The sequence below is a fragment of the Centropristis striata genome, chromosome 8 (assembly GCF_030273125.1).
Source record: "Centropristis striata isolate RG_2023a ecotype Rhode Island chromosome 8, C.striata_1.0, whole genome shotgun sequence".
Taxonomy (NCBI): Eukaryota; Metazoa; Chordata; class Actinopteri; order Perciformes; family Serranidae; genus Centropristis; species Centropristis striata.
The window spans coordinates 5,374,429-5,400,666 of record NC_081524.1 but is presented as its reverse complement, the minus strand read 5'-3'; the positions used below and the strand labels follow the sequence as shown (position 1 = coordinate 5,400,666).

At 35.0% G+C, this 26,238-nt stretch overlaps 1 protein-coding gene across 1 annotated transcript in view; it reads left to right on the top strand.

Moving 5' to 3' along the window:
• The window catches only part of sh3d21 (SH3 domain containing 21), a 29,038-nt gene extending 4,092 nt beyond the window's left edge, over positions 1–24,946 (top strand). Inside the window, exons 3-18 of the mRNA XM_059338557.1 lie at positions 121–278; positions 376–433; positions 1,849–1,958; positions 3,967–4,057; positions 4,170–4,231; positions 4,942–4,975; positions 5,566–5,660; positions 6,032–6,133; positions 7,261–7,312; positions 14,639–14,689; positions 14,774–14,891; positions 16,466–16,634; positions 18,590–18,652; positions 20,396–20,592; positions 23,303–23,366; positions 24,508–24,946. Of these exons, the coding sequence (XP_059194540.1) occupies positions 121–278; positions 376–433; positions 1,849–1,958; positions 3,967–4,057; positions 4,170–4,231; positions 4,942–4,975; positions 5,566–5,660; positions 6,032–6,133; positions 7,261–7,312; positions 14,639–14,689; positions 14,774–14,891; positions 16,466–16,634; positions 18,590–18,652; positions 20,396–20,592; positions 23,303–23,366; positions 24,508–24,540 (1,457 nt within the window). The 3' untranslated portion in view covers positions 24,541–24,946. The remainder of the gene's footprint in view (positions 1–120; positions 279–375; positions 434–1,848; positions 1,959–3,966; positions 4,058–4,169; positions 4,232–4,941; positions 4,976–5,565; positions 5,661–6,031; positions 6,134–7,260; positions 7,313–14,638; positions 14,690–14,773; positions 14,892–16,465; positions 16,635–18,589; positions 18,653–20,395; positions 20,593–23,302; positions 23,367–24,507) is intronic.
• The last annotated feature ends 1,292 nt before the right edge of the window (positions 24,947–26,238 follow it).

Below are 26,238 nucleotides of genomic sequence, written 5' to 3'. Positions count from 1 at the left end.
TGTCTAGCCCCCACTACTTAGAGGTTTGTCTTGGTTTTGAAATGTCAGGACGCATCACTTGTGAATGTGCAAAGAATCTAATTTTCTGCCCCATTTACGGTGCCGCCGCCGCTGCTGCAGAGGTGCTGGTGCTGGTCGACTTCGAGGGCACCATGGGAGACGAGATCACAGTGAGGATGGGGGATGTGGTCAAAAACGTGTCCAAGTTCAGCGAGGAGGGCTGGCTGGAGGGGGAGCTGAGAGGGAAGAGAGGCATCTTCCCTGCTAACTTCGTCAAGGTCTGTTAACGCTCTAACACCACTGTTCTCTTACTCTACTGTCTTTATGTTTGTCCACCAGTCTTAAAATATGCCTCCTTTTGGTTTTTCATTTCAGGAGGTGCCGGTTTATTTGACAGGCAACAGCAAGAGGGAACCACGAAGCATTAGAAAAAGTACAATACTCGTCTAAATTCTTTGTTTTCTTCACTTTTATCAGCACAGAGTAGTTCTTTTCTCTGTTCAAAGATGTGAAGGGTTTCAATTTGAAAGACTTTATGTGCATTATGGGATTCTTGCTTTCATCTGACTTCTGAAAATATAATTTTTTATTGCATCAGTGTGACAGTTTTGACCCAATAGTTATTTATTATACAATGTGAGCCAATACTTCAAAGTAACAACCATTTTATCTAAAAAAAAAAAAGGCAAATTTCAGCTCCTTAAATTAATATTTTACCTAAAATTGAGTGAACTTTTCACACATATCATTTTGTTGGGAACCATTTACTGGGCCTGTCACAATAATTACTATCTTATCGTTCAATATATAAAAATGGACACGATAGGTTTTTTTCTGGACTCAATATATTGTCATTTATATGACTTTTTGTGTTTAAAGTAATGCTGCAAATATTTAACAGGCAGTACAAATTGCCAAAAATAATAATAGAATACATAATGTTTATCTCAGTGCATTGTTTGTTATTTTGCCTGAAAGTCTATTTTATTTGTTTTGGTTGTAGTTTATTTATTTATGTTTTACTTATCTAGGATATTTTAATATTTCTTTTCCACACTTCAGTCGCAATCTTTAATATTCTCAAGATTACTGTGGAAAAGCATGTACTTATTATCCTCTAATATGGTTATAAAATTAAAATGACATTGATGCGATACTATCGCTTATCGTGAGAGTTTCTGGGAAAATATATTGTCCTAAAACAAAGTGTTATCGTGACCGGCCTAGTAATTATTTCAAATGGTCCATTTGGAATAAAACCTTGTCTACAATTAAATTAGTTGTATGTGTACAAGATGCAGAGTAAACTGTTTTCCGGCTCTGCTGTATTGGGTAAATTATGTCAGTCAAATCAGATACTAATAATAATCATCCTGCATGTAAAACCAAACATATGAACCTCTTTATCTCAGCTTGCAGCTTGAGTCGACCCAAAATAAACCATGATACTACTTGACAGAGCTGATTTTCCGGCTGTAACTTTCATAATGTAAAAACAAAAAAAAGTGTTAAAACTGGTTGTTAGTGTGGTGCATGCACTCAGCAGACAGTGCAGCAAGCAAGCTGAGTGTAAATATATGTTTACCACATCCTTGCCACACAAATCCAAAATTATAACGTATGAAAAAGCAGCAGATGAAAACAAACGGAGTCTTTGAGTTTGAGGGATTAGACATGTGAGGAGCTCCGAGGGTTCCTCAGCCTCGTCCTGTCCAGACTTGACTTCTCGGCCTCAGATCGAACTAGACACACTTATTATTGAGCTCTAGCTTCTTCATCAGCTTTGGCGGGAGATTATAAACTTTACACCCGTCTGTTGATGTGGCTGGTGACTGTTTGTCTTTCCAGCCAAGAGGATGAAGCAGACGAGGAAATGCGAGGTGTCGTTCGCCTACAACCCTCTGAATGAAGATGAGCTGGAGCTGGCTGTCGGGGAGATTATTGAGATCATCAGAGAGGTAAAGAGTCCCGCCTTCAACTCAAATACTCAATAATAATAATAATCAAAGTGTTTTTATTCATTTTCATATTCAAATATCAAAAATCCCATTCAAGACAAAATAGTAGGATTCAAAATATACATCACAAATACAGGTCTAAACTACAGACAAAACAGTAAAAGGGACAGATCTAGATTTAGATTTAGCTGTTTTTTTTCCTTTTTTATCCTTTTTATAATTAGACTGTTATGCTTTTAATCCTGTAGCACTTTGAGATTCTTGTAATGTAAAGTGCATTACAAATAAAATGTATTATTATTATTATTATTAGATCCTACTAATACCAGACTTCAGACATACCCACCACCCACGTGGTCCAGACACTCTCGGGTTAAAAATAAATAGATAAATAAAAATAACAAAAATGACAACAACAATAATAATAATATTCATTCATTAAAAAAAAAAAGAATAAATAATAATAATAAAAAATAGTAAAATAATAATAGTAATAATAAAATAAAAATAAAAATAAAAATAAAAATAAAAGAATAAATAAATAAATAAATAAATACATTAAAAAGAAAAAAATAAATAAAATAAAAATAAATAAATACTAAAAATAAAAATGAATAAAAACAAAGTAAATCTAAGATGTTCTAATTTAAGGGGTGCCATCACCTCCTCTACCCATCGTTTGTGAGTTGGCGATGCTGCCTTCATCCAGTTAAATAAGATCAATCTCCTTCAAATACTCAATAATGATGCTCTGCAAACACACACACACTGCAGCAGCTTTCTGTTTCGCTGCCAGGCAGCGAGGCATTTTGCTGCCGGTAGCTGAAGCTGATCAGCAGCAGGAGCATTGTATGAAAAATCTGGGCGTTGGTTAAATGTTTGCTCAGTTAATTTGCCCTGGGTAAATAAAGAGTGTTTTATATGAGGTATTCAGTGATTGTCTGGGTATTTCAGTCTCTTTATATCTTGCTGCCAAGCTGACAGAGCATGTGTCACGAACAAAATAAAACTTTACCGGAAAGCATGTGAACTGATCAGACTAGTTCTGAGATCCTGAACAGTGTGATTATGATCTCTGGCATGTATAATATTCAGGAGGCGGAGCTAAATAATAATAAGTACATTTTTGGTAGGAGCCACATGGGATAGTTTTGGTAGACAGATGTGTTAATTTGCCTACTCACTTGCCTGTCTTATTTTTAGTGAATTTATTTTCAGATTTCGTATTTTATTTTATTTATTTTTTATTGTAGTTATTTATTTACTATGATTGTATTTTTTATTACCTCCATCCTGTCTGTTTTGTTTGATGTTCGTTTGTATGTTGTAATAATAAAAAAAGGTAATAAAAACTTTGAATCATAAAAAAGATTGCGGATCAGAGATGGCAGCCATATAAAGTCTATGAGAACCAGTATATCTTCTAAGCCACTTAGAAGGTCAATGTGATGTCTAAATATAAATTTTCTGGGTCAATGAATCATTTAAAGCAATTGAGAATATCACTAAATGATAAGTATGTTAGCTAATAAAGCTCAATTAAATGTATGCATGTTATTCATTTTTCAGAATAAATGTACCATATACGACCTATATCAATATACATTCAGCCGCTTAGGAACTTTGAAATTACGTAAAAACATGGCGAAAATGAAAATATCTCTTTGATCAAATAATCATCTAGTGATATTCTCAATAGCTTTAAATGATTCCTTGACCCAGAAAATGCAGATTTTGACACCAAGATTGACCTTCTGAGTGGTTTGGAAGATGTATTGGTTCTCATAGACTTTATATGACTGCCATCTCCAATCGCCATCTTGATGAAGTGGCTCCTACCAAAAATTGAAAAAACCTATAGTGATGGAGAGCATGCGGAAAAAATGTGGTGCTTTTGTCCAACGTGTCCCCATTATTCTTAAATCTGGTTCTAAACCACCTGATTATACTGGATGTTAAGTGTTTTAGCATTAGCCATACAATGCTAATTTCTTTTTCCACACAACAGATTGAAGATGGATGGTGGATGGGGGTGAAAAATGGCAAAGTGGGAGCATTTCCATCTAATTTTGTCAAGGAAATCTTTGTTGCACCTAAAGGTTGGTAACGCCCAAACCTTTGCTGACCTTTTTGTTCCTTTTTCTGTGCATGTAATGTAAAAACAAAACCAGCTGAACTTATTGTTGGCAATGTTTTTTTGTTTTTTTACAGAAGGCAAGCACAATGAGGGCAAGACGAGACCCAAGCTCACTGACGCAGTGTTCAGCAAGGAGGTATGTAATGCAGATTAGGGCTGGGCGATATGGACCAAAAGTCATATCGGATATATTTAGGCTGAATATCGATATACGTTATATATCCCGATATTTTTATCCCAACGTGAGAGCAAATGTTCAGTCAAAGTCAAAGCCAGTAGTTTTAATGAAGCTGTTTATTTAAGTTAACATGTATATTTTTTCATTTTGACTTACTGAATCAACATTTTCAACACAAAAAAACACACACACAAAATTACAAAAACACACATACATTTTTTTTTTTTTTTTTACAAAAACCCCCACATAAAAACACACTCAAAACACAAAACACACCAAAAACACATACATTTATTTATTTATTTATTTTTTACAAAAAATGACAAAAAACACAGAATACACACAGACAAAAACACAAAAACACACAGAAAACACAGACAAAAACACACAAAAAAAGACAAAAAACACATTAAAAACAAACAAACAAAATTGACAAATATCACACAAAAACATTAAAAACAAAATATTGCATTAAAATGCTGAATGCAAACTGCAAATTTTGAAAAACCTCTGCAAAAACTTGCACTTTAACTTTAACACTTGGTCGAGGTGTTTCTTATATCGATATGAAGGATATATCGCCCAGCCCTAATGCAGAGATAGGGTTTCTGAAATGCAGCAAATGTTTTCCTTTGACTTATACTCTACTTTTTTTTGTCCCTATAAAGCAAAGGGCAAGTGTGAGGCACAAAGGGAAAAACGGTAAGTCGCTTGCTCATTCTTAATCTATTTGCACTATCATGTCATGTGGGTTAGCCTCATTTTAAACAGTTTCTGTTTATGACCGGAATTTCAAAAGCAACTACACAGGTCTATTTATATCCAGACACGTGGTAATTCCTGTACTTTTACCCGAAACACTTACGGGTGGGGTGAAATAGTAACACTCAGAGTAACATGACCTGATTAATCACATGGGTACGTCAGAGTGGAATATCCCTCAGGGATCAAGGTTTACAACTTTTATCTCCAGTTTGTCACAAACTCTTTTCCGCTCATTCTTGTAGTGCGACTGATAACTTAAAGTCTGATAAGCTCAAACATCAAACCGGTTATTCCTGTCACACATTTACTGTAACTGTAATTATATAAGGATATAAACCACTACGTCATGTCTAGGTTTGTTTTTTTCATTGTTTTTTCCTCCTTTCCTCTCCTCACGTTGTGCTGTATTTCCTTCTCTTCATCTCTGTCATATTGTTTGTGTGTTTTTATACGTTTTGGACGGGTTGATGACAAATTTCGTTGTACTTCCCTGTGTAATGACAATAAAGGCTTCTGGTTAATTTCAGTGGTGGAGTGTTGCCAAGCCATGTTTGACTACAAGGCCAAAACGGAAGACGAGCTGGATCTGAAAAAGGGAGATGTTGTTGCGATAGTGAGCAAGGTTTGACCACATTTTATTTGTTTTTTCTGGCATTGCTTTTGTAGCATGTTTTCTCATGATGTCATGCTTTTAAAAACACCTTCGGGTGCAATTTTCTTACAAAGTACTTGCAGGTGCATCATATTGTTCATCCAGATAAACCAGTTGTGTTACTTGCAAAGGAAACAATGTGTTGCACCGGTACACAATGTGACATGCATGTCTGTGCACAAATCACATGGTGTCTGAGAAACTCTCTTTGATTAAATTGATAATAAAGGCAGCCACGTCTGTCTTGACCCTTTGGTAACCCTCTTGTGCAGCAATTAGGCGTCCCAAAGGACACAACTCTGTTTGAGCCTTTAATGTGACTCTTTAATCTCCATCTGAAGGAAACAGAAGATGAAGGCTGGTGGGAGGGAGAGCTAAACGGACGATGTGGCTTCTTTCCTGATAACTTTGTCATGCTGATTCCACTAGTGAACAGCCTGCAAGTGAGTGGCCTAAAACACAGAAATATCCTTGTTGGACTGGATCTTCTTCATAAGCAAGAGTTGACAACAGAGACATGTTGGCTGGTGTTTGTGTAACTTTATCAAGTCTGCAGCCAGAGTGCTGTGCAGTGAGTCAGGGTTGAGTTTAACCGTCTGGAGTCACTAAAAGCACCAAAGCATGACGTCTTCATCACATCCAGACTTAAAAACAAAGCAGCTACTGTAAATTTACCTCTAACGTTCTGGCTGTAAACTCCATGAGGCTAGTTTCAGTTTGATGATGATTTTATGTTGGACTAAAGGACTAAAAAAGACACAAAATGACTAAAAAAAGACACAAAAAGACAAAAAAAGACACAAAATGACCAAAAAAAGACACAAAATGACTAAAAAAAAGACACAAAATGACAAAAAAGACACAAAATGATCTAAAAAAAGACAAAAAAGACACAAAATGATTAAAAAAGACACAAAATGACAAAAAAAAGACAAAATGTCTAAAAAAAGACATAAAATGACTAAAAAAGACACAAAATGACCAAAAAAGACACAACTAAAAAAAAAAAGACAAAAGGACTAAAAAAAGACACAAAATGACTAAAAAAAGACACAAAATTACACAAAAAGACACAAAATGACCAAAAAAAGACACAAAATGACCAAAAGAGACAGAAAAAAGACACAAAATGACTTTAGTTATACAAAACACACAAGACCCAAATATAATCGAGTCCCACTAGAATAAAAACCAGAGTTGATGACAGGATCACACACAATCACAAGATCACATTTATGTTGGTTTTTCTTTGTTTCTTTTTGGTTCAAAATGTTTTAATCCAGTAAGTCAGAATAAAAAAAAACAATTATTATCAGGTCATATGGGTGAGGTTGTGCTGAAAAAAATACACCAACATGGCATTTAAACATGTTTTTACACTGGTGTATACAGGCAGGATGAAAATGATTCAGAAATGGACAAAATAGCCCATAAAGACTCCGTAGAGTTAACACCCTCCTGTTTTGGTATTACTCACTGAAAATTCCCTCAGTGGAAAATAGAGATGCCTTTAATTCACACGGGGACGTACTCGCCAACCTGTTGATGTTTTCCGTTTCTCCTCCTCCAGTCTGGGGCCGCGAACCAACCGCCTGCACGCACCATCGACAAGAAACTCTCAGGTAAGAAAGAGACTCTAGCATGTATGCTGCAACAAATGCTGTCTGACATTAAAGTGTGGAACTAGACTTCCTGTTTAAGAGCTCCTCTTCTGACTCCATGACTTCTGGCTCCAGTGGTGTTTGGCCTGGCCGTGTGCTGACAGTCTGGACTGTGTTGACTGTTGTTTTAGCAGATGGAGAAATTGGCAGAAATGTTGATTGAGTGAATTATAGCATGTGGTGTAAAAAGCAGCCAAAAGGCTCCCCTGATCATTATTTTAATGTGTTGAAGCAACTTGAAGACCTTTTAGTACAGCTCAACATAATCCACAACCCTAGCCAATAATACCACTGTTTATACTTCTCTTTTTTTAAAATCACATTCTGTTGCTTTTACAGAAAAAAAATGGCAGCTGTGGTTAGTTACCAGAATATTTCCGTAAAAGATACAGTACCATGTCAACATCTTTACAGAACAACTTGTAAATTTTACATCCTTAAACTGTAGTAATTTTTTTTTTTAAATAAAAAAGTTGTAGATTATACCGTCCTTTACTGCTAATTTAACAGGATGATGCTGCTTTTATACTAATTATTTATGCAAAATTCATTGCAGATTTTGCTTATTGTGCATTGAATACCAGTAAATTAACATTCAGTTATTATTTATTGTACACTGGTTATTCTGGTGGTTACCAGAATAATTCTGCAAAAAATACAGTACAAATGTAAACAACTTTACAGAACAACTTGTACATTTTACTGGTATTCAGTGTACAATAAATAATAACTGAATGTTAATTTACTGGTTTTCAATGCACAATAAGCAAAATCTGCATGTAAATGTGGCATACATAATTAGTATAAAAGCAGCAGCATCCTGTTAAATTAGCAGTAAAGGACGGTATAATCTATAACTTTAAAAAAAAAATTAGTTACTACAGATTTAGGATGTATATTCTGGTAACCACAGCTGCCAGTTTTTTTCTGTAAAAACAACGGGACATTTTTTTCAGTGTTGAACGCAATTTCAGGGTCCTTGTACTTCACTTGAATATTTCCATCTTAAGTTACTTTCTTTTCTAGACACATTTATTGTACTTTTTACTCCATACAGTATATCTAATAGCTTTAGTTTAGTTATTTTGAAGATTTAAATTAATACAAAAAAATCTACTAATATATTATGATGCAATATTATAGACAAATACGGAAGTCCTAAACGGTCATGCATTCATATTTTTTAATCCCCTCCGTTTTCTCGTGATAACGAGTTAATTTAATTTGTTTTCCTCAAGATCTCGAGAAAATTATCCCGTTATCTCGATAACAACTGTCGTTTTCCCGAGAAAATAAGATAATTTTCTCAAGATGTCGAGAAAACAAATGAAATTAACTCGTTATCACGAGAAAACGGAGGGAAAAACATATATGAATGCATGGCCGTTTAGGACTTCCGTAGATTAGGGGACAGCAGTATATTAAGTAGTTAAAATGTGCCATAGATGCACAATTAAAATCCTGTCATATAATACTTATGAATCCAAAATAGGCCATTCTGAATGAGTTCTTTTACGATTTTTTTTGACACTTTTACAAAATATGTACTTTTATTTAAAGAAGAAGAAGAAGAAGAAGAATATTTAAATATAGGACACAATGGTACAGCTACTTTTACTTAAGTATTAAATCTTGGCAGCAGTTCTTCAATTTGGCCTAAATAATTGAGTTCGTACACCGTTAATTCATCATAACCAAAGACCATTTTCACCTAATGTGGCTGATCAGGAAAACAAAGTATCTATCTATCTATCTATCTATCTATCTATCTATCTATCTATCTATCTATCTATCTATCTATCTATCTATCTATACATCTAGAATTCTCCTCACAGAAAACTGTTGAATCGAAAGGACAATGTTGTTTTTAATCAAACCACATAGTGTTGTCATTGAGCTGACTTAAAGTTATATAGAAACGTTTTTTTAAATGTTTGAACCAGTTTAAAAATCTTTAACTGTACTGGAATAATACTGTGTCATATCTTGTCTTATACATGCAGCCTCCATCCAGTCAAGTCTCAGTTCATTTGCAATTTCTGCTTTTTTGCTGTTCTAAATACAGAGGCGAGAATGACTCAGTAGCCGATATAGTTGCTGATATATTGAAGTTTTGTATTAAAATGAAAATAGACCTTCCTGTTTTGACGGTGCACCAAATTTGCATCGATATGACTATGCAAAAGTGCTGGAAATGCTGCCTGTCCTAAACAAATAACTTTATTAGAGGATATTCAATATTATTATACTTTATATAGAATGTGTCCCATTGCCAACCAATTCTAGAAATGATAAGTGGGGAAATAAAGAATATATAACAACAAAATAAATAGTGACACCATTTCTAAAATCACCCCTAACATATTTTTCTGCATTATACAGTCATGGAGAAAAATATTAGACCATTTGTGTGTGGAAGGTCCCTTTAATTACTTTTTTTGGTGATTTTGTGTCTTTTTTTGGTAATTCTGTCTTTTTTTTTGGTCCTTTTGTTTCTTTTTAAAGTAATTTAGTTTTTCTCTGTCATTTTGGGGTTTTTTTTGGTCATTTTGTGTATTTCTGGGGTTATTTTGCGTCTTTTTGAAATAATTTTGTGTCTTTTTTGGTAATTCTGTGTCTTTTTGGGTAATTTTGTGTCTTTTTTTGGTCATTTTGTGTCTTTTTCTAGTAATTTTGTGTCTTTTTCTGGTCATTTTGATACTGCCTCCAGCGGCCCCCAGGTAATTTGAGTTTGAGACCCCTGATATAGATGGATACTAATATGCCTTTGATAGACCAATAAAGGCCGATAACATTGGTCAACCAATATATGTGTTGGGCTCTAGTTATAGATTTTTACCCACTTTGAATCAATACCTTGATGATCTCTCTGGATGCATATTTCCCTTGTAAAAGTTTAAAAGTTTCTATATTAGTGTTGTTATGTATTCTTACAGTTACTGCAGCTATAATCAAGTTTGGTGATTAAAAAAGAGAACAAATGAACATTAATAACCTTTGAAACAATATGTAGAAGTCAAATCTGTGAGCCACACAGAGCAGGATGTGGCTTCTTGTCAAGTTTCAGCTGAGGAGTTGTGTCTGTGGTGCAAGGTGCAAATTCTGCACAAACACAAAAAACGTCTATTAAACAAAAAAAGACCTCCAACTCTTTTCCCTGGTTGGAGATTAAAAATGCATGCTCATCAGAACATCTGTGCTCTATTAGGCAGGTGAATCAAAGCCTCACATTTCAACCTACTGAAAGTATATCTACACTGTAAAAAATGTTTGTAGAAATTATAGTAAAACACTGTCAAATTACATCAGAAATAGGCCGTAAAATTAAAAGTTGTATTTCACCGTAGTAGACACTTTTAATTACTGTAAATCGAAGAATAGCACCAAATTTTAACTTTTGCTGTCATAAACCGTAGGAAACGCACAGTTTTGCTGTAAAAATATAACATTTTCATGTAAAGTTAATGGAGAAATACCATGATGTGTGAATGAATGACACAATTTCCCTAAAAATAACGGGAATATTCAGTCTAAATTACAGTTTTTGCTAATACTCAAGAGACAAGAGTACATTTGTACTTTACACTACATTTTAGATTTATGATTTTTTTATTTTGTTCCATGTTTTTTATTTATTTATACAGACTAAAAAAAACATATTTTCTTTATATTTTTCAGTATTTTTTAATATTGTCAAGAATATCGTTATCGCAAAAAAATGCCCTGAAATATCGTGATAATCTTTTAGGGCCGTATCACCCACCCCTAACCTGAACTAACTGAATTACAGCACCGTCTCATTATTTGCCCTGCCACCACACTGTAAAAAAAAGCCAACTTGTATTTTTTGGCCTAAAACAGTGATTTAATTTGGTAAAACTTGGAAATATAAATTATTGACATTTAGGGCAATAATGTAAGTTAGCACAACAAAGGAAGCCAGTTGTCTGCTCAAAAACAAGTTTGTGAGTTGTTGTTACTTATATCTTTAAGTTGGGGTTCACAACAAGGGACAATAGTTCTGATAACTCTTATTTCTTTGTTGTGAAATGCGGGAAAGCGGTGAAATTCATTAGCGAAAGCTAGCGGCTAACTGATGCTAGCGGCTAACTGATGCTAGCGGCTAACTGATGCTAGCGGCGCTGCTTGTTACAGCTACAAGAGTAGCCATTAGCGTATCAATGCTAACTCAAAATTGTGGTCACAACATTAGCTGACATTTCATAGCGGCGTTACAATCGTGCCAATTCAGCACATTGCAGAAGTTAGCAGAAGTAAGGATTAAAAGTTATTACAATGTAAAATTATAAGTTAATACAACTTACAGCTGAGTTCTGTAGTCATTTCATTTTACTTAATATATTTGATAAAATGTATTAAATATAAATACATCCTTGATTTTGTGGCAGTTGTTTAAGTAACTTTAATATAAAATGTTTGAGATAGAATCTACTTATTTTGAGCACATTAAATATAATCTTTATGTGTATGTAATTCTAAATCAAGAGAATTTTGAATGAATCCAACACAATAGAATTAGTCTTTAGTTTGTAATTGACAGGCACTTCCTGTTAAGTTATTAACTCAACTTGTAACGTAGTTTGATTTAATAAATAATATTGCGTGCAATCTGTTGCCTCAATTTTATTGAGTAGCTATTGTTTATCTTAGTTTAATTGTCCAACTTAAATTTTTATCCAAGTTTGTTGCCTTGAACCATTGAGTTCACCCTACTTTTCTTTTTTTTTGCAGTGCACATTACACTCATTACAGCATTTTTTTCCACACAGTATCACTCACAAGAATTTGACAGGAAGTCTCAGACTATAGCTAGATGGGGGATGGTTAGACTGGTCATGTGACCCAGTTCAGGAGTCTTGGAGGAAACAAGGGGGGGCGGAGGAGAGCTCTGTCACAGAGATTTTCACAACCAGCACAAGAAGCAGCACTACTGCTGTGTGGATGCTTTGCTTGAGAGGGAATGTTGCACAATGCGTTGAGCACTCAAGGTAGGCTTCCTGTGTTGTCATTCGCTCTGTTATTCATCACTGAGTCGAAGCGTTTTTGCAAAGTATTGTTCTCTTTTTTTAAGGCCTATGCCTTTGCAGCAAATTTACTTCTTAAGATGTGTTTGTTTGTATTTAGCAGAGCTGTAAGCAGGTCCCTCAACATATTCTGTTAGAAATAAGCAGTTGACTCGGCATGGCAAACAGGAATTCCCCGTAGTAAAGAGCTTTCTGACAAGAAAAACAAGATAAGATAAAGGGCCGAAAATGTTCTAAATATAACGTCCACTTTATCCAATATTGATTTTTTTAAATAAAGTGTCTGAAATACATTTTACTGCACCCCTGTCCACAGCAGGACATATCATCTCTTCTCAGCCAACAGACTCAATTGACAAAAACTGCAACTTTGTTTTGTTTTTGTTTGTGTCTGATCTAACAAACAAATGTGGCGTCCACAGCACTATATTCTGTGCAGTTATTTCCCAGTTTAGTACAATCCAAAAAAGCCTGAGAAATAACTGTACTACCTTAGCAAGAAACCCAGGACAAGGCTGGTTTTTCAAAGTAAAATATCTTAAGTAAAAATAGCCTATGATATAAAATAGGCCAATCTTTTTCTGAAATAAATATATTAATATGAGAAAAGAATAACGAACATTACAAGCTTTTAAAAAAATATGTACTTTAATTTAAAGAAAATATTTAACTATAGGAGGCAGCAGTACTTCTAGGTTCCTCAACATATCCTGTTTGAAATAAGCAGTTGACTCAAACAGGAATCTCTCACAGTTCACCGAGGCTGCATAATTAAAGCATCCATTCTCACAGTCTCCAAGGCAAAGTCCTCTCAGGGGCCGTATTTTTTTCTATGAGCTGGCTGTCCCTGAAGAACTTGTTGGGACCCCTGGGAGCTGTTACTGCAGTGCTGTTGGTTGCAGCTGTGACCTGCTCTGCTCCAGTGATGTGCACGTCTTTGCCTTCCCGTGCAACCGCTCATAAACTCGATTACACTTTGATTAAAAGACCAGTAGCATTTTTCTCCTCTGGGGTAAACAATTCTAGCAAATTCTTAGACTAATAAAATACACCCGCAGCTTTTAACCGGCGGGTATAAATTCTAAGTCAGGGATGGGCAACTGGAGGCCCGGGGGCCGCATACGGCCCGCACCCTCACTTGAAGTGGCCCTAAGTGCAACTACATGCATTTGAGCATGAAATCTTAAAAGTGCAGTGTAAAAATGCACAAAATTTCTTCTTGCAATTAATGTTGGTATGCTGTTATTGCACTGAAAAAAAATCACAGTAAGTGGGGTTTTTTTGTATTCCTATTTATACTGTTATACATGCATTTGAGCATGAAATATGTTGAGTTACTGCACTGTAAACAAATAGACACAAAATAAACAAATAGACACAAAATGACCAAAAAAGACACAAAATTACCAAAAAAGACACACAATGACCAGAAAAGACACAAAATGACCAAAACATGAAATCTTAAAAGTGCAGTGTAAAAATGCACAAAATTACTTCTTGCAATTAATGTTGGTCTGCTGTTCTTGCACTGAAAAAAAAAGAAATCACAGTAAGTGGTTATTTTTTATTTGCTTCAAACCTTTTGTATTCCTATTAATGACCAAAAAAGACACACATTGATCAAAAACATGAAATCCTTAAAGTGCAGTGTAGAAATGCACAAAATTATACATGCATTTGAGCATGAAATATGTTGCTGCACTGTAAACATATTTAAAATTGCAGTTTCATCATATCTGGTTAAGTGCACGGTCCTATATGTGGCCCTGTGGTAGTAAACATGAAAAATTGTGGCCCCCTGCAGCATTTAAGTTGCCCATCTCTGGTCTAAGTGATGACTCTGAAAACACAAGCGGTGATGGCAATATGAGCAGAATGGATAGAGTGCACCAACACTTACATGTATGCAGTAAAACCTCATCTGCATGAGGTGTATAAGCTATGATTTATTTGCCGAGCATGCATGTCTCTTTTTAGCATCAACCTGCTTTATATTCATTTTGTTGCACACAATGGCGCCCTGCAGATTGGGACCTTCAAAGTAGTTGCTAGGCAAACACTTTGAGTTGGCCAATGGACTCAAAGTGACAACATTTGTCTGACGAAACCTCAATTTAGGATTTTACTGCTTCCTGTGTGCAGCAAATGAAATACTTTTAATATTTATCTCAAGTGCAGCTGTGTATTTAAATACCAAATGCAACTTTGTGGTAACGGTTCTTTCACCACTGCTTTTTTTCAGTCAAGACAGAGGCGTCAGCGATGGAGAAAGGTGGTCCAGCAAAGATAAAAGGTATCAATGACTTGACATTATTCTGACACGTTTCTTTAAAAGACGAATTACGATGTTGAGTCATGTGACGAATTTGCTCCACAGATGAAAAACCAGACGTGAAGGACTTGAGAAGCAATCCTCCGACCAAAGTCAAGCTGCCATCCATCAACAAGCCCAGCCCGCCTCCAGTCAAAGACAAACCCAACAAGGTTTTACCCAAGTGAGTGATGCCGAAGCGTCCGTGATGTTGACTAATCTCCGCGCAAAACCACCAAAGACTTAATGGAGACATATGTCTTCCAGCTCAGGGACGTGAACAGTGATTCATTTGCAACCTTTCTGAAGCAAAAGGCCTTTAAGGAAATGTCAGGAACACTTTCTCCTCTCTGGTCTGGCACCGGGAGCGGGGACTTTAGATGTTAAAAGGTTTTGGTTGCCGCCAACCGGTTGCCATGGTGTCCTTAAAGAAGAATGCCAGGATGCCCGACCTTTAGCAGCTCAGTGGAAACTCTGGGATGAGTCAGATCGGGCCTAAACAGACGAGAGCAGCCCATTTCCTGTTTCCTGAGCAAAACACACACAAACTGGCACACACACACGAAAAAAACTGAGAAAACAAAAACAGCCCTGTCTTAAGGGGGCTGCTAATGAAGGACAAAGTTTTCCTCAATATTATTTTACCTTTCTAGTTTCTTTCAGTCATTCTTACTTTTTTTAAGTCTCAATCTTACAGGCCTTTAACTCGAGACTGATTACTTTTAAACCTTATATCAGATCTAACCAACGTATAAATGTTATTGAAGTTGAGTTGTGACTCTTGCATCATTGCATACGAGCTCTGAAAGTGAAACATGTGCCAGGACAACATAAGACCCACAGAGAGACTTTAAGACGTCTGCTACTGTGCTCTGCACCTGCAGCCATCAGAGTTTAGGAAACTTGAAACCACATTCAAAGCACATTCACAGCCCGTGCACCAGTTTTCTTGCACTAAAGATGTTATGAGAGATTTGTTTCGAGAGAGACTCTGATTCCCTCGCCCTGTTTACTGCATCCATTTTAGGGTTGTCATGATACTAAAATGTTCAACTCAATACCGATACTCAGGAAAATATTACATACTCGATACCACAAGGATAAAAACAAAGACCCCAAAATTATTAACAAGAAAAATGCAACATGTAAAAATGAACAGAACCACATGTTAAATATTTATAATAAAAAACAGTTGTGCAGAAACAAACTGCAACTATATTAACAAGCTTCAGGTCTGAGGTAGTGCACAAAATAAATAAATGCAATAAACAATAACAATTAGAACAATATTTTGAGGTTGGATGCTGTGCACAATATTAGGAAAGCTTGATAAGTCGACTTTTCTCTGCTTCATTCTGAGACTTCAAGAGAGAAAATAACACTTTTCAGTCACCAACATTTATGTAAACTTATTAACTCTGTGCTTATGTATACTGACACTGTGTCAATTAACGTAATATGGGCATACTACATGTCTGATTTATTTATTTACATTGTTTATAATCATTAACGTGACGTCAGCCTTTAATTGCTAGCTGCGGCTAATGGCTAATAATAACACGGCCAACATTAATGCTACGATAACATCAGTAATAGGTTAGTTTGAAACGAAAAGTTTAGGGGGTAAAAGTGGTATCGATACTTTTGAAAATGAGTATCGTATCCAGATACGTTTTAGTATTGATACTTTTTTGAGTATCGATACTTTTGACAACCCTAATCCATTTTAATCACCTAAAATCTGACTCTTACTTGCAGTAGAACCAATGGCGATGTGGCTGCCGTTTCAACAAAACAACCGGAGGAGAAGGAGACGGACCAGTTTGACGGACTGGATGTGCAGACTGAAAAGCTGTGCCATCCTACAGCAAACAGAGCCAAACCCCCGCAGAGGAGACCCCCATCAGGCCTGGCTACAGCAGCACAAGTATGTCCACCTCAGTGACACACTAATCTTGATTTAACACCTTTTTCTAATCGAAACCTTCACCTTGAACATGCAGGTGTTACACAATTAACTCTAAACCGAGGCCGGAAGCACACACAACCTGCTGAACCACATTGGTAGTGCTAGCCACAGTTTCTGCAGAAGACCTTTGTAACTTGAGATTATCACTACAACAAAGAGTCAACGCCACACTTTATCTTGTGCATACATGTGTGTTGGATGTACTGATGTGATAAAAGGAGCAGTGTGGAGGATTTAGTGGCATCTAGCAGTGAGGTTGCAGATTGCAAACAACTGAAAACCCCAAACCTCACCCTTTCCTTTTTGAAGCACTAGTGCAGTGCCTGTACATATTCGTTAGCATGCTAATGGTGAGATAGCACATTACACAGTATGCTGCACTAAAAGTATATGTATTTGTATAGTGGGAGATTATGCCTTTCGCTAGTGTAACCTTAAATAACACAGAAACGCTATCTTTCTGTCCGTATCATGCTTAGCTGTCAGTTAATAACGTTTTGTTTTTACTGTTTTAATGGATTAAACTGATGCAGAAGAAAGGGCTTAAATCTCCGCTTAGCATGCTAATCATTAGATAGCACATTACGCAGTATGCTGCACTAAAAGTACATTAACATGAACCCAATTAGCTGATATACTATATTGCATGCAAGTATCTCATATCAAATGATTATGGGCATTATGCTAAGCAACATGAATATCATGTTGTTGTCAAGAAGTGAATAAAGCTAAATCTCCGCTTAGCATGCTAATAGCTAATAACAGAATTTGCACATTACATGCAGACCACTACAACTTCTGCAACTCCATAAAACACTTACTTTTCATAAGGTACCACACCATCCAGCACATACACATTGAACATTGATATTCGCTGGAAACTATTAGAATATTATTGGAAAAAATCAAACCTTGTAACCACTTTAAAACTCCTAAAGATAGGTAGGCTAAATAGACTTACAGATGAGATGAGTCAGGGTGGAAATGCAGAGTGAATTGTGTTACTGACCAGGTGTAGGCCTATCACACAATGGGGCGGAGCTCCCCTAAAAGGGGGCGGAGCTCCCCTAAAAGGCGTCCGATCGGAAAAACAGTGCAATGCCGCAACACGTCCTACATAAATAATGATATTTTGAAAAATTAATTTAGAAATGTCCCAAATTTGCATTTTCTTAAACGCGACATTTCAACATTTCACTTCAAATTTGCTTTAATGGAAACACGGCGACTCTTTGATTTGTCTATTCAGGGCTACTGTATAAAATAAATCAATTCTAGAGCAACATGGAAACAAAACCTGCTCCATATGTAATTATGAAGGGCTCATGCTAAGCTAACAAAAACACTACGATTATTAGTTTTAGGTGACTACACATGATAGAGAATATAATTAACATTATATTCCATTTATGCCAATAGATTGCCCTAAATCTTACACACTGCTCCTTTAAGACATTTAGTGCATTTCTAGGCCTATAATTTGTTCTTTAGTGATTTGCTTTTCTGCACACCTTGCAATTCATTAACAGAAAATGTTTCTATGCTCTACTCATTTCCTAGATTCACCCAGTTTGCACTAACTTTCAGCAGCATTTTACTGGTAGAAATCACTGTATCGTACACAACCATTTCTGCATTTCCAATACTTCAGATGTGTTTGAACAGGAGGAAAGTTTTGCCCACTCTCAACAAGTTAGAGCCTGATCTCTAGGGGTTTATCAAGAGTCATTCTGGGAAATTAAGGAATTCTTTCCCTAAAGTTTCCTTTTTATGGCTTGAACTTGGCTGCTCAGGGACTGGCGAGGTGTTAAGTTGGCTTTGTGAGAGAATGGGAGCTCTTAAGGCAGGTTGTGGGAAATGATAATTAGCAATAATTGCCTTTAAAGCACGGATTATATGCTCTTCCTGCCCAGGGTGCCAGTGAACAAACAGAGCCAGAACTATCGCCGAAGAAGTTCCAGACAGGACTGCAGAAGGTTTGTGACACTGACATGCTACTTTCTATACACAATAATAATAATAATAATAATAATAATAATAATAATACATTTTATTTGTGAAGCACTTTTCATAAAGAAATCTCAAAGTGCTACAGAAACCAGAAACAAAATAAACAAAAGACTAAGAGAAAAATCAGACACATTAAAATCAGCAGTAGATAAAAAAGACACAGGTAGTAAAGTACATTGTTAAGAGATTGTTTTTGTTCAGGGAGGCACTTTTAAATTGTCCCTAGATGTTTTTATTATTGTCTCTGCACCTTAATCTCTTAATAATGTACTTTACTTCCTGTGTCTTTTTTATCTACTGCTGATTTTAATGTGTCTGAGTTTTCTCTTCGTCTTTTGTTTATTTTGTTTCTGGTTTCTGTAGCACTTTGAGATTTCTTTATGAAAAGTGCTTCACAAATAAAATGTATTATTATTATTATTATTATTATAGATTAAGGTGCAGAGACTATAATAAAAACATCTAGGGACAACCTAAAAATGCCTCCCTGAACAAAAACATTTAAAGCACACTCTTTTTATATAAAAATAAACCTTTACTAGTTTTGAGCTCTGATTCAGTAAAAAAACATGTACAATATGGTGGAATAATTTGGAAAAAAATATCCAATTGTGATTGTTACTGTTACTACTTTAAGCTGTGTGGGCTGGTTACCTTCAGTAATGTTTGCTGTAGGGCAGAATGCTGCAGTGTGTTTTGCATGCTTTGGCACTTTTGACAGAGGAAGTAACACATTCTTCTTCTTTCAAGTAAACAATAACTATTATGTTGTTGACAGATAGATAGATGGATGGACAGATGGATAGATAGATTACTTTATTCATCGCCGAACGGAAATTCGGTTGTCACAGCAGTCTGGTATTTAAGTACAATAAAATACAATAGAATAAAAATACTGAGGTAGAATAAATAAAAACAATAGAACAAAAAAAAACGGAATAGAACAAGGACACTTAAGTTAAAAAGAAGATAAGTTGGTAGGTAAGATACAGTGGCATGTGTGTGTGTATATATATATATATATATATATATATATATATATATATATATATATATATATATACACACTACTGGTCAAAAGTTTTAGAGTTTTAGAATGCACCAACTTTTCCAGAATTTAATTGAAAATTATGCAGTTTAATGTCTCACTGTACTCTGAAATTAATGCACATTTGCAACATTTAAAATTCTTTATTAAGCATGATAGTGTTTTGAAAGTAAAAAAAGATTCAAAATCACATTTTATGTTGGACTAAAGGACTAAAAAAAGACACAAAATGACAAAAAAGACACCAAAAGACACAAAAGACACAAAATGACTTAAAAAAAGACACAAAATGACCAAAAAAGACACAAAAAGACACAAAATGACTTACAAAGACATGAAAAGAATTCAAAAATGGACAAAATAGCCCAAGACTCCATAGAGTTAAGTTGTTAACCCAACAACACCAATAAAAAACTGGAAAAATTGGGGTGTTCTAAAACTTTTGACCAGTAGTGTGTGTGTATATATATATATATATATATATATATATATATATGGAATGTATATTTGGATTTCTGCAGCAACACCATGCCTGATACTATATATGATAATATATATGATATCATGCACTACTCATTCTACATTTAATTGTGGATGAGTCAGTGTTCTAGCATAAAACCAATGGAGTTCAGTCATGCAAAGCCACCTAAATTCTCTGCAGGGTGCAGAAAATTTCCTGACATCGCCTGCAAAGCCCGATCAGCCACCCAGGACGCCCCCCCCAGTCCGACCAGCACCACCCAGAGTAGTGGTGGACGGCAGAACTGTGACCCATAAAGACCAACCCACTGTGGAGAGCCTGCATGCTGAGATCAGAGAGCTGAGGATGGCTGTGGAGCTGCTGCAGACACAGCACGAGTGAGTACCACTCATTATAATGTGGCCATGTTTAAAACCTGAACTACTGATTCACTTTAACTGCTGGGTGTCTTTTCATTCTCAATCTCAAAGAGGGACTCCATAATATTCCTTTTTTACTAACACTAACTAAGGGGCTAGCAATACAAACAGTATACTGATTACAAGTGCTCCATCTAAAACAAAAAAAAAACTGATTTGCTTTGATATGAAACACCACAGAGGCCTCAACTCTGATATATAATTTTCATATTTTTTCATTATTATTGGTCAATTTTAGTCAAATATACAAAATTAGGCCCCATTTCAAGAGGAAAAAAAAGTAATAAAACCTGAATATTTTTTTCCAATAGTAATAGTGGAAAAACATTTCATTTTTGGATGTCAGCAAAAATAAAATAAAAAATCACACTCATGGTCCTCAGGGGTCAAAAAGGACCCCATGACATTAGACTGGTTTTAGGACATGTAGAAAAAAATTATTAACAACTTTTTTTTCTTCACCTTTTAAGGCAACTCATGACCAACACATTGATATATCATTTTCATACTTATTTTCATTATTATTGGTCAATTTTAGTCAAATATACAAAATTATGCCCCATTTCACGAGGAAAAAAAAGTAATAAAACCTGAATATTTTTTTTCCAATAGTAATAGTGGAAAAACATTTCTTAATAGGAATGCACAGAGTAGGTCATGTCAACTTTTAGTCAAACTTATGTTTTGAAAACATTGTTCATTTTTGCATGTCAGCAAAAATAAATAAAAAAAGAATCACAGTCATGGTCCTCAGGGGTCAAAAAGGACCCCATGACATTAGACTGGTTTTAGGACATGTAGAAAAAAATTATTAACAACTTTTTTTCTTCACCTTTTAAGGCAACTCATGACCAACACATTGATATATCATTTTCATATTTTTTTTTCGTTATTATTGGTCAATTTTAGTCAAATATACAAAATTAGGCCCTATTTCAAGAGGGAAAAAAAGTAATAAAACCTGAATATTTTTTCCGATAGTAATAGTGGAAAAACATTTCTTAATAGGAATGCACAGAGTAGGTTATGTCAACTTTTAGTCAAACTTATGTTTTGAAAACATTGTTAATTTTGGATGTCAGCAAAAATTAAACAAGAATCACACCCATGGAAATCAGGGATCAAAAAGGACCCCATGACATTAGACTGGTTTTAGGACATGTCGAAAAAAAATATTAACAACTTTTTTTCTTCACCTTTAAGGCAACTCATGGCCAACACATTGATATATCATTTTCATATTTTTTTTCATTATTATTGGTCAATTTTAGTCAAATATACAAAATTAGGCCTCATTTCAAGAGGAAAAAAAAGTAATAAAACCTGAATCTGTAGGGTTATGCACATTTTAACATTTGTTAGACAGCATGGTATGTAAAAAACAAAACATCGATCTACATTCACTTCAAGCCCTTACACACCCATATGGAGTCCACCAACACTGTTGCATTCACTGATCATGCCTGATTTTACCACTTAGATTAGATGTGTTCAAACTGGGCTTAACTGACATCTCCATCACTGCTGTTAGTTCTGTTGCACCCATCAGCTGAAGAACTGTAAAAGCCAAGATGTGTGTAAGAGGCTTCTATTTAAAGATAACATGTTAACGTTTCTAAAAATGTGCTTGTTTAGCACGTGGCTAAAACACAACTTTAACTTCAACTGCATCAGATTTTTTGGGGGTTTAACTTTAACCTAAAATGTCACAACTTACTCTGTAAGAGTTCTTATTGGTGCAGAGAGTTCTGTGACATCATGTGATTCTAAGTATAGATCCACCGAGCTTTAACCTGACAGGATGTCTAAAAAAACCACCTAAAACCACCTCTGTGAGTGTGTTTTATTTATACATAGACATATAAAAACATAGTAGAAATTACAGTAAAACACTGGCAAATAGCATCAGAAATGGGATGTAAAATAAAAAACTGTATATCACCGTAGTAGACACTTAATTAGCGTAAATAAAGGAATAGTACAAAACTTAAACTGTAAATATTATATAAAAAATGTATGTAAAATGAATGGAGAAATACCATAATGTCACAAAGACACAATTACCCTACATACAGTTTTTGCAAATATTTACATTAAAAGTTACAATAGGAAACCCACTCATCGTATTTTTTAAATTCTGGCAACCACAGCTGCCAGTATTTTACCGTAAATTAAACAGATTTTTTTTTTTTTTTTTTTACAGTGTAGGTGTCCCATTTCTAAACACAAGTTTTAGTGTAATTTCATCTTAATGAAAAAAATATCAAGTTCTCAGCCTCTTTATCCTGTTTTATTGGCTCAATAAATCTTTGTGAGACGCCACCTGACCCATAAGACAATCCTCCAGACTTCCTGTCTGCACAAACAGAAAAATCACACAGCAAACACCTCAAAAATGAACTGAAACTCATTTAGTCCAAGCAACACATTTTGATACATTATTAATATAAAAAAATACTGATTACAGCCACGAAAGTAGGTTAACAAGGATTGTTTTTGCTGCTGGTGCTTCATTAAAGTGATTTAAGGCATGTTGTGATCTCGTTCATCAACGTTTTAAATTCTTTCTTTTACTCATTCGACTGAGTGGAAGTGTACTTCTTCTTGACCTATTTCGACATACCCATGTCTGCAAACTGATCTTTTTGTTTTTGTCTCTTTTGATCAGCCGAGACATGCAGGAAGTGAAAGAAGAACTGAAGGAGGAGAGAAACAAACGAGTGGCACTGCAGGTCAGTGAGGCATGCCTCCAGTTTTGCATGAATTTCTACTTTAGCCCTCTGGAGTCTTATAGGGCTATTTTGTCCATTTTTTAATCCTTTTCTTGTCTTTGTAAGTCATTTTGTGTCTTTTTTTGGTAATTTGTGTCTTTTTTTGTAATTTTGTGTCTCCTGTGGGTTTTTTTGGTCATTCTGTCTTCTCATTTTGTGTCTTTTTTGGTCATTTTGTGTCTTTTTTTTTTTTTTTTAGTAATTTTGTGTATTCTTTTAGTAATTTTGTGTCTTTTTTTTTGTCATTTTGTGTCTTTTTTTGTCCTTTAGTCCAACATAAAATGTGATTTTGAATCTTCTTTTTACTTTCAAAACACTATCATGCTCATTTTATGTTGGACTAAAGGACTAAAAAAGACACAAAATGACAAAAAAAAAGACACAAAATGACTAAAAAAAGACACAAAATGACAAAAAAGACACAAAATGACAAAAAAATACACAAAATGACCAAAAAAATACACAAAAACCAAACAAGGGCAGTTCAGTGGCTCTGATTGCTCAGGTCACTAAGTAGCACACACACTCATACACAGGCATGCACGCACACGCACACACACACACACACACACACACACACTTTTACTTTTAATATTATAATTTTGCATCATTTTTATGTCATTATTTTTTTAATCAAACTATGTATATAGCACTTTTCATACATATAAATGCAACACAAAGTGCTTTACAAAAAATAAGAATAAAAACAGACAATAAAAATGACAAAACCCACCCCTTCCATCCCCACATACACATCTGTATGTACACATACACAAACACGCACACACACACACACACACACACACACACACACACACACACACTCAAAACAGACTCACACACAGCACATATTGATTGACAGTGTAGAGACATTTTGTATTTCATAGTTACTTGTTTTAATTTAACTTGTGAATTTTATTATAGGTAGAGGCCTGTAGAAGCCTTTTTGGGTTTCTTGCCGCTACCTTGCACCTTCCTTTTGTTGTTATCTCTTCATCCTTGTCTTTTGTCTTATTATTTGTGCAAAATAAAAAAACTTCAAACTTCAAGCTGTGGTCCTGAGAGCATGACTGTGGTTTAATTTACTGTCTTTCCCCTACAGGAGGAAATACACAGTTTGAGGATGAAGCATTAATCCCAACACAGACTGAGACCGGAAATTTAAATAAGATGAACAATTTTGTGACATGGAAAGGAGACGGAGAAGACGAACGAACTCTCCTTCTGCAGAAGTAAAGTTGGACAAAGGATCAAACTCCTGCACTGGACCTGAGAAAGACTTTTATTGATTACATTTTTTTGACATATTTGAATGCTGGAAATCACAAATGTTGGCTCTTGGTGACTTGGTTGCAAATTAATGTTTTACAATGTTCTGTTTCATCTGTCGCCTTTATTCCTTTTATCATAGGTTTTACTTTACTTTTAACATTTACACAAAGAATTTGTAATATATGCAGCTGTACATAGGAGGAAATATTGTGATGTCTTTTGCAAAGACCTGAAATATACTTTGGAGTCAATTAAAGGTGCATTGTTACCAAAGTTATAATGGTTTTGGATTTTTCTTTAGTTTTAATTTCATTGTGATTTTTCGTTTTCAAATTCAGTTAGTTTTAATGAGTTTTTAGAGTGAGTTTGCTAGTTTTAATTTGTTTTTATTTTTTGGGGAAAATGCTTAGTTTCAGTTTAGTTTTTATTAGTTTTAGTGTTTTTGTAATGGGGCATTTGTTGGGTGCCAGATTCAATAAGGTCACAATAAATGTTTCCTTTATTTCCGTTGTCTGATCCATCTCAGCCCCAGTAAGTTTATTAAGTCATAAAACCAGATAGATTATATAGATTTCATATCAACCAAAAAGGTTTACGTATGAAAAAAGTTGACAAAGAGGAAAACGAAGGACATTTTCACTATAATTTTAGTTCACAAAATACAGTTTCAGTTAGATCATTTTTTTTAAAAAACCTAATTTTTATTTTTTTTACATTAAACGAAAATTAAATGACCAAAAGACACAAAATGACCAAAAAAGACATAAAATAATTTTTAAAAAAGACTCAAAATGACTGAAAAAAAAGACAAAATTATTTAAATGTTCTGGTTTTAGTAATTTTGTTTTTTTTTGTTAACTATAATAACCTTTATTGTTACTTGATTGTTGAAGTATTACTGTCAAAAACATGGGCTGACATGCAGCTTTCTGCACCACTGTAATGCTGCATTCATCCACTAGGGGGCACTGCATGAGTAGTCTACATAAAGAGGAGGGTTACAGTTTTTTAAAGCAGAGATGGGCAACTTAAATGCTGGCCACATATAGGAACGTGCACTTAACCAGATATGATGAAACTGCAATTTTAAATATGTTTACAGTGCAGTAACTTAACATATTTCATGCTCAAATGCATGTAGAACAGTATAAATAGGAATACAAAAGGTTTGAAGCAAATAAAAAATAACCACTTACTGTGATTTCTTTTTTTCCAGTGCAAGAACAGCAGACCAACATTAATAGCAAGAAGTAATTTTGTGCATTTTTACACTGCACTTTTAAGATTTCATGCTCAAATACATGTAGTTGTACTGAGGGCCACTTCAAGTGAGGGTGCAGGCCGTATGTGGCCCCCGGGCCTCCAGTTGCCCATCCCTGGTTTAGTGAATGCTGGATAGGTGGAAGTGACAATAATGACCTCACAGTAGAAAAGAAAACACATTTTAAAGAGTAAATGTGTTAACATTTAAGCAAATGACTGCATTTATGAAAGAAAATGGTTGTTTCTGAAATGCTTAAGGAATTAAATCAGGGGTCTCAAACCCACGGCCCATGGGCCA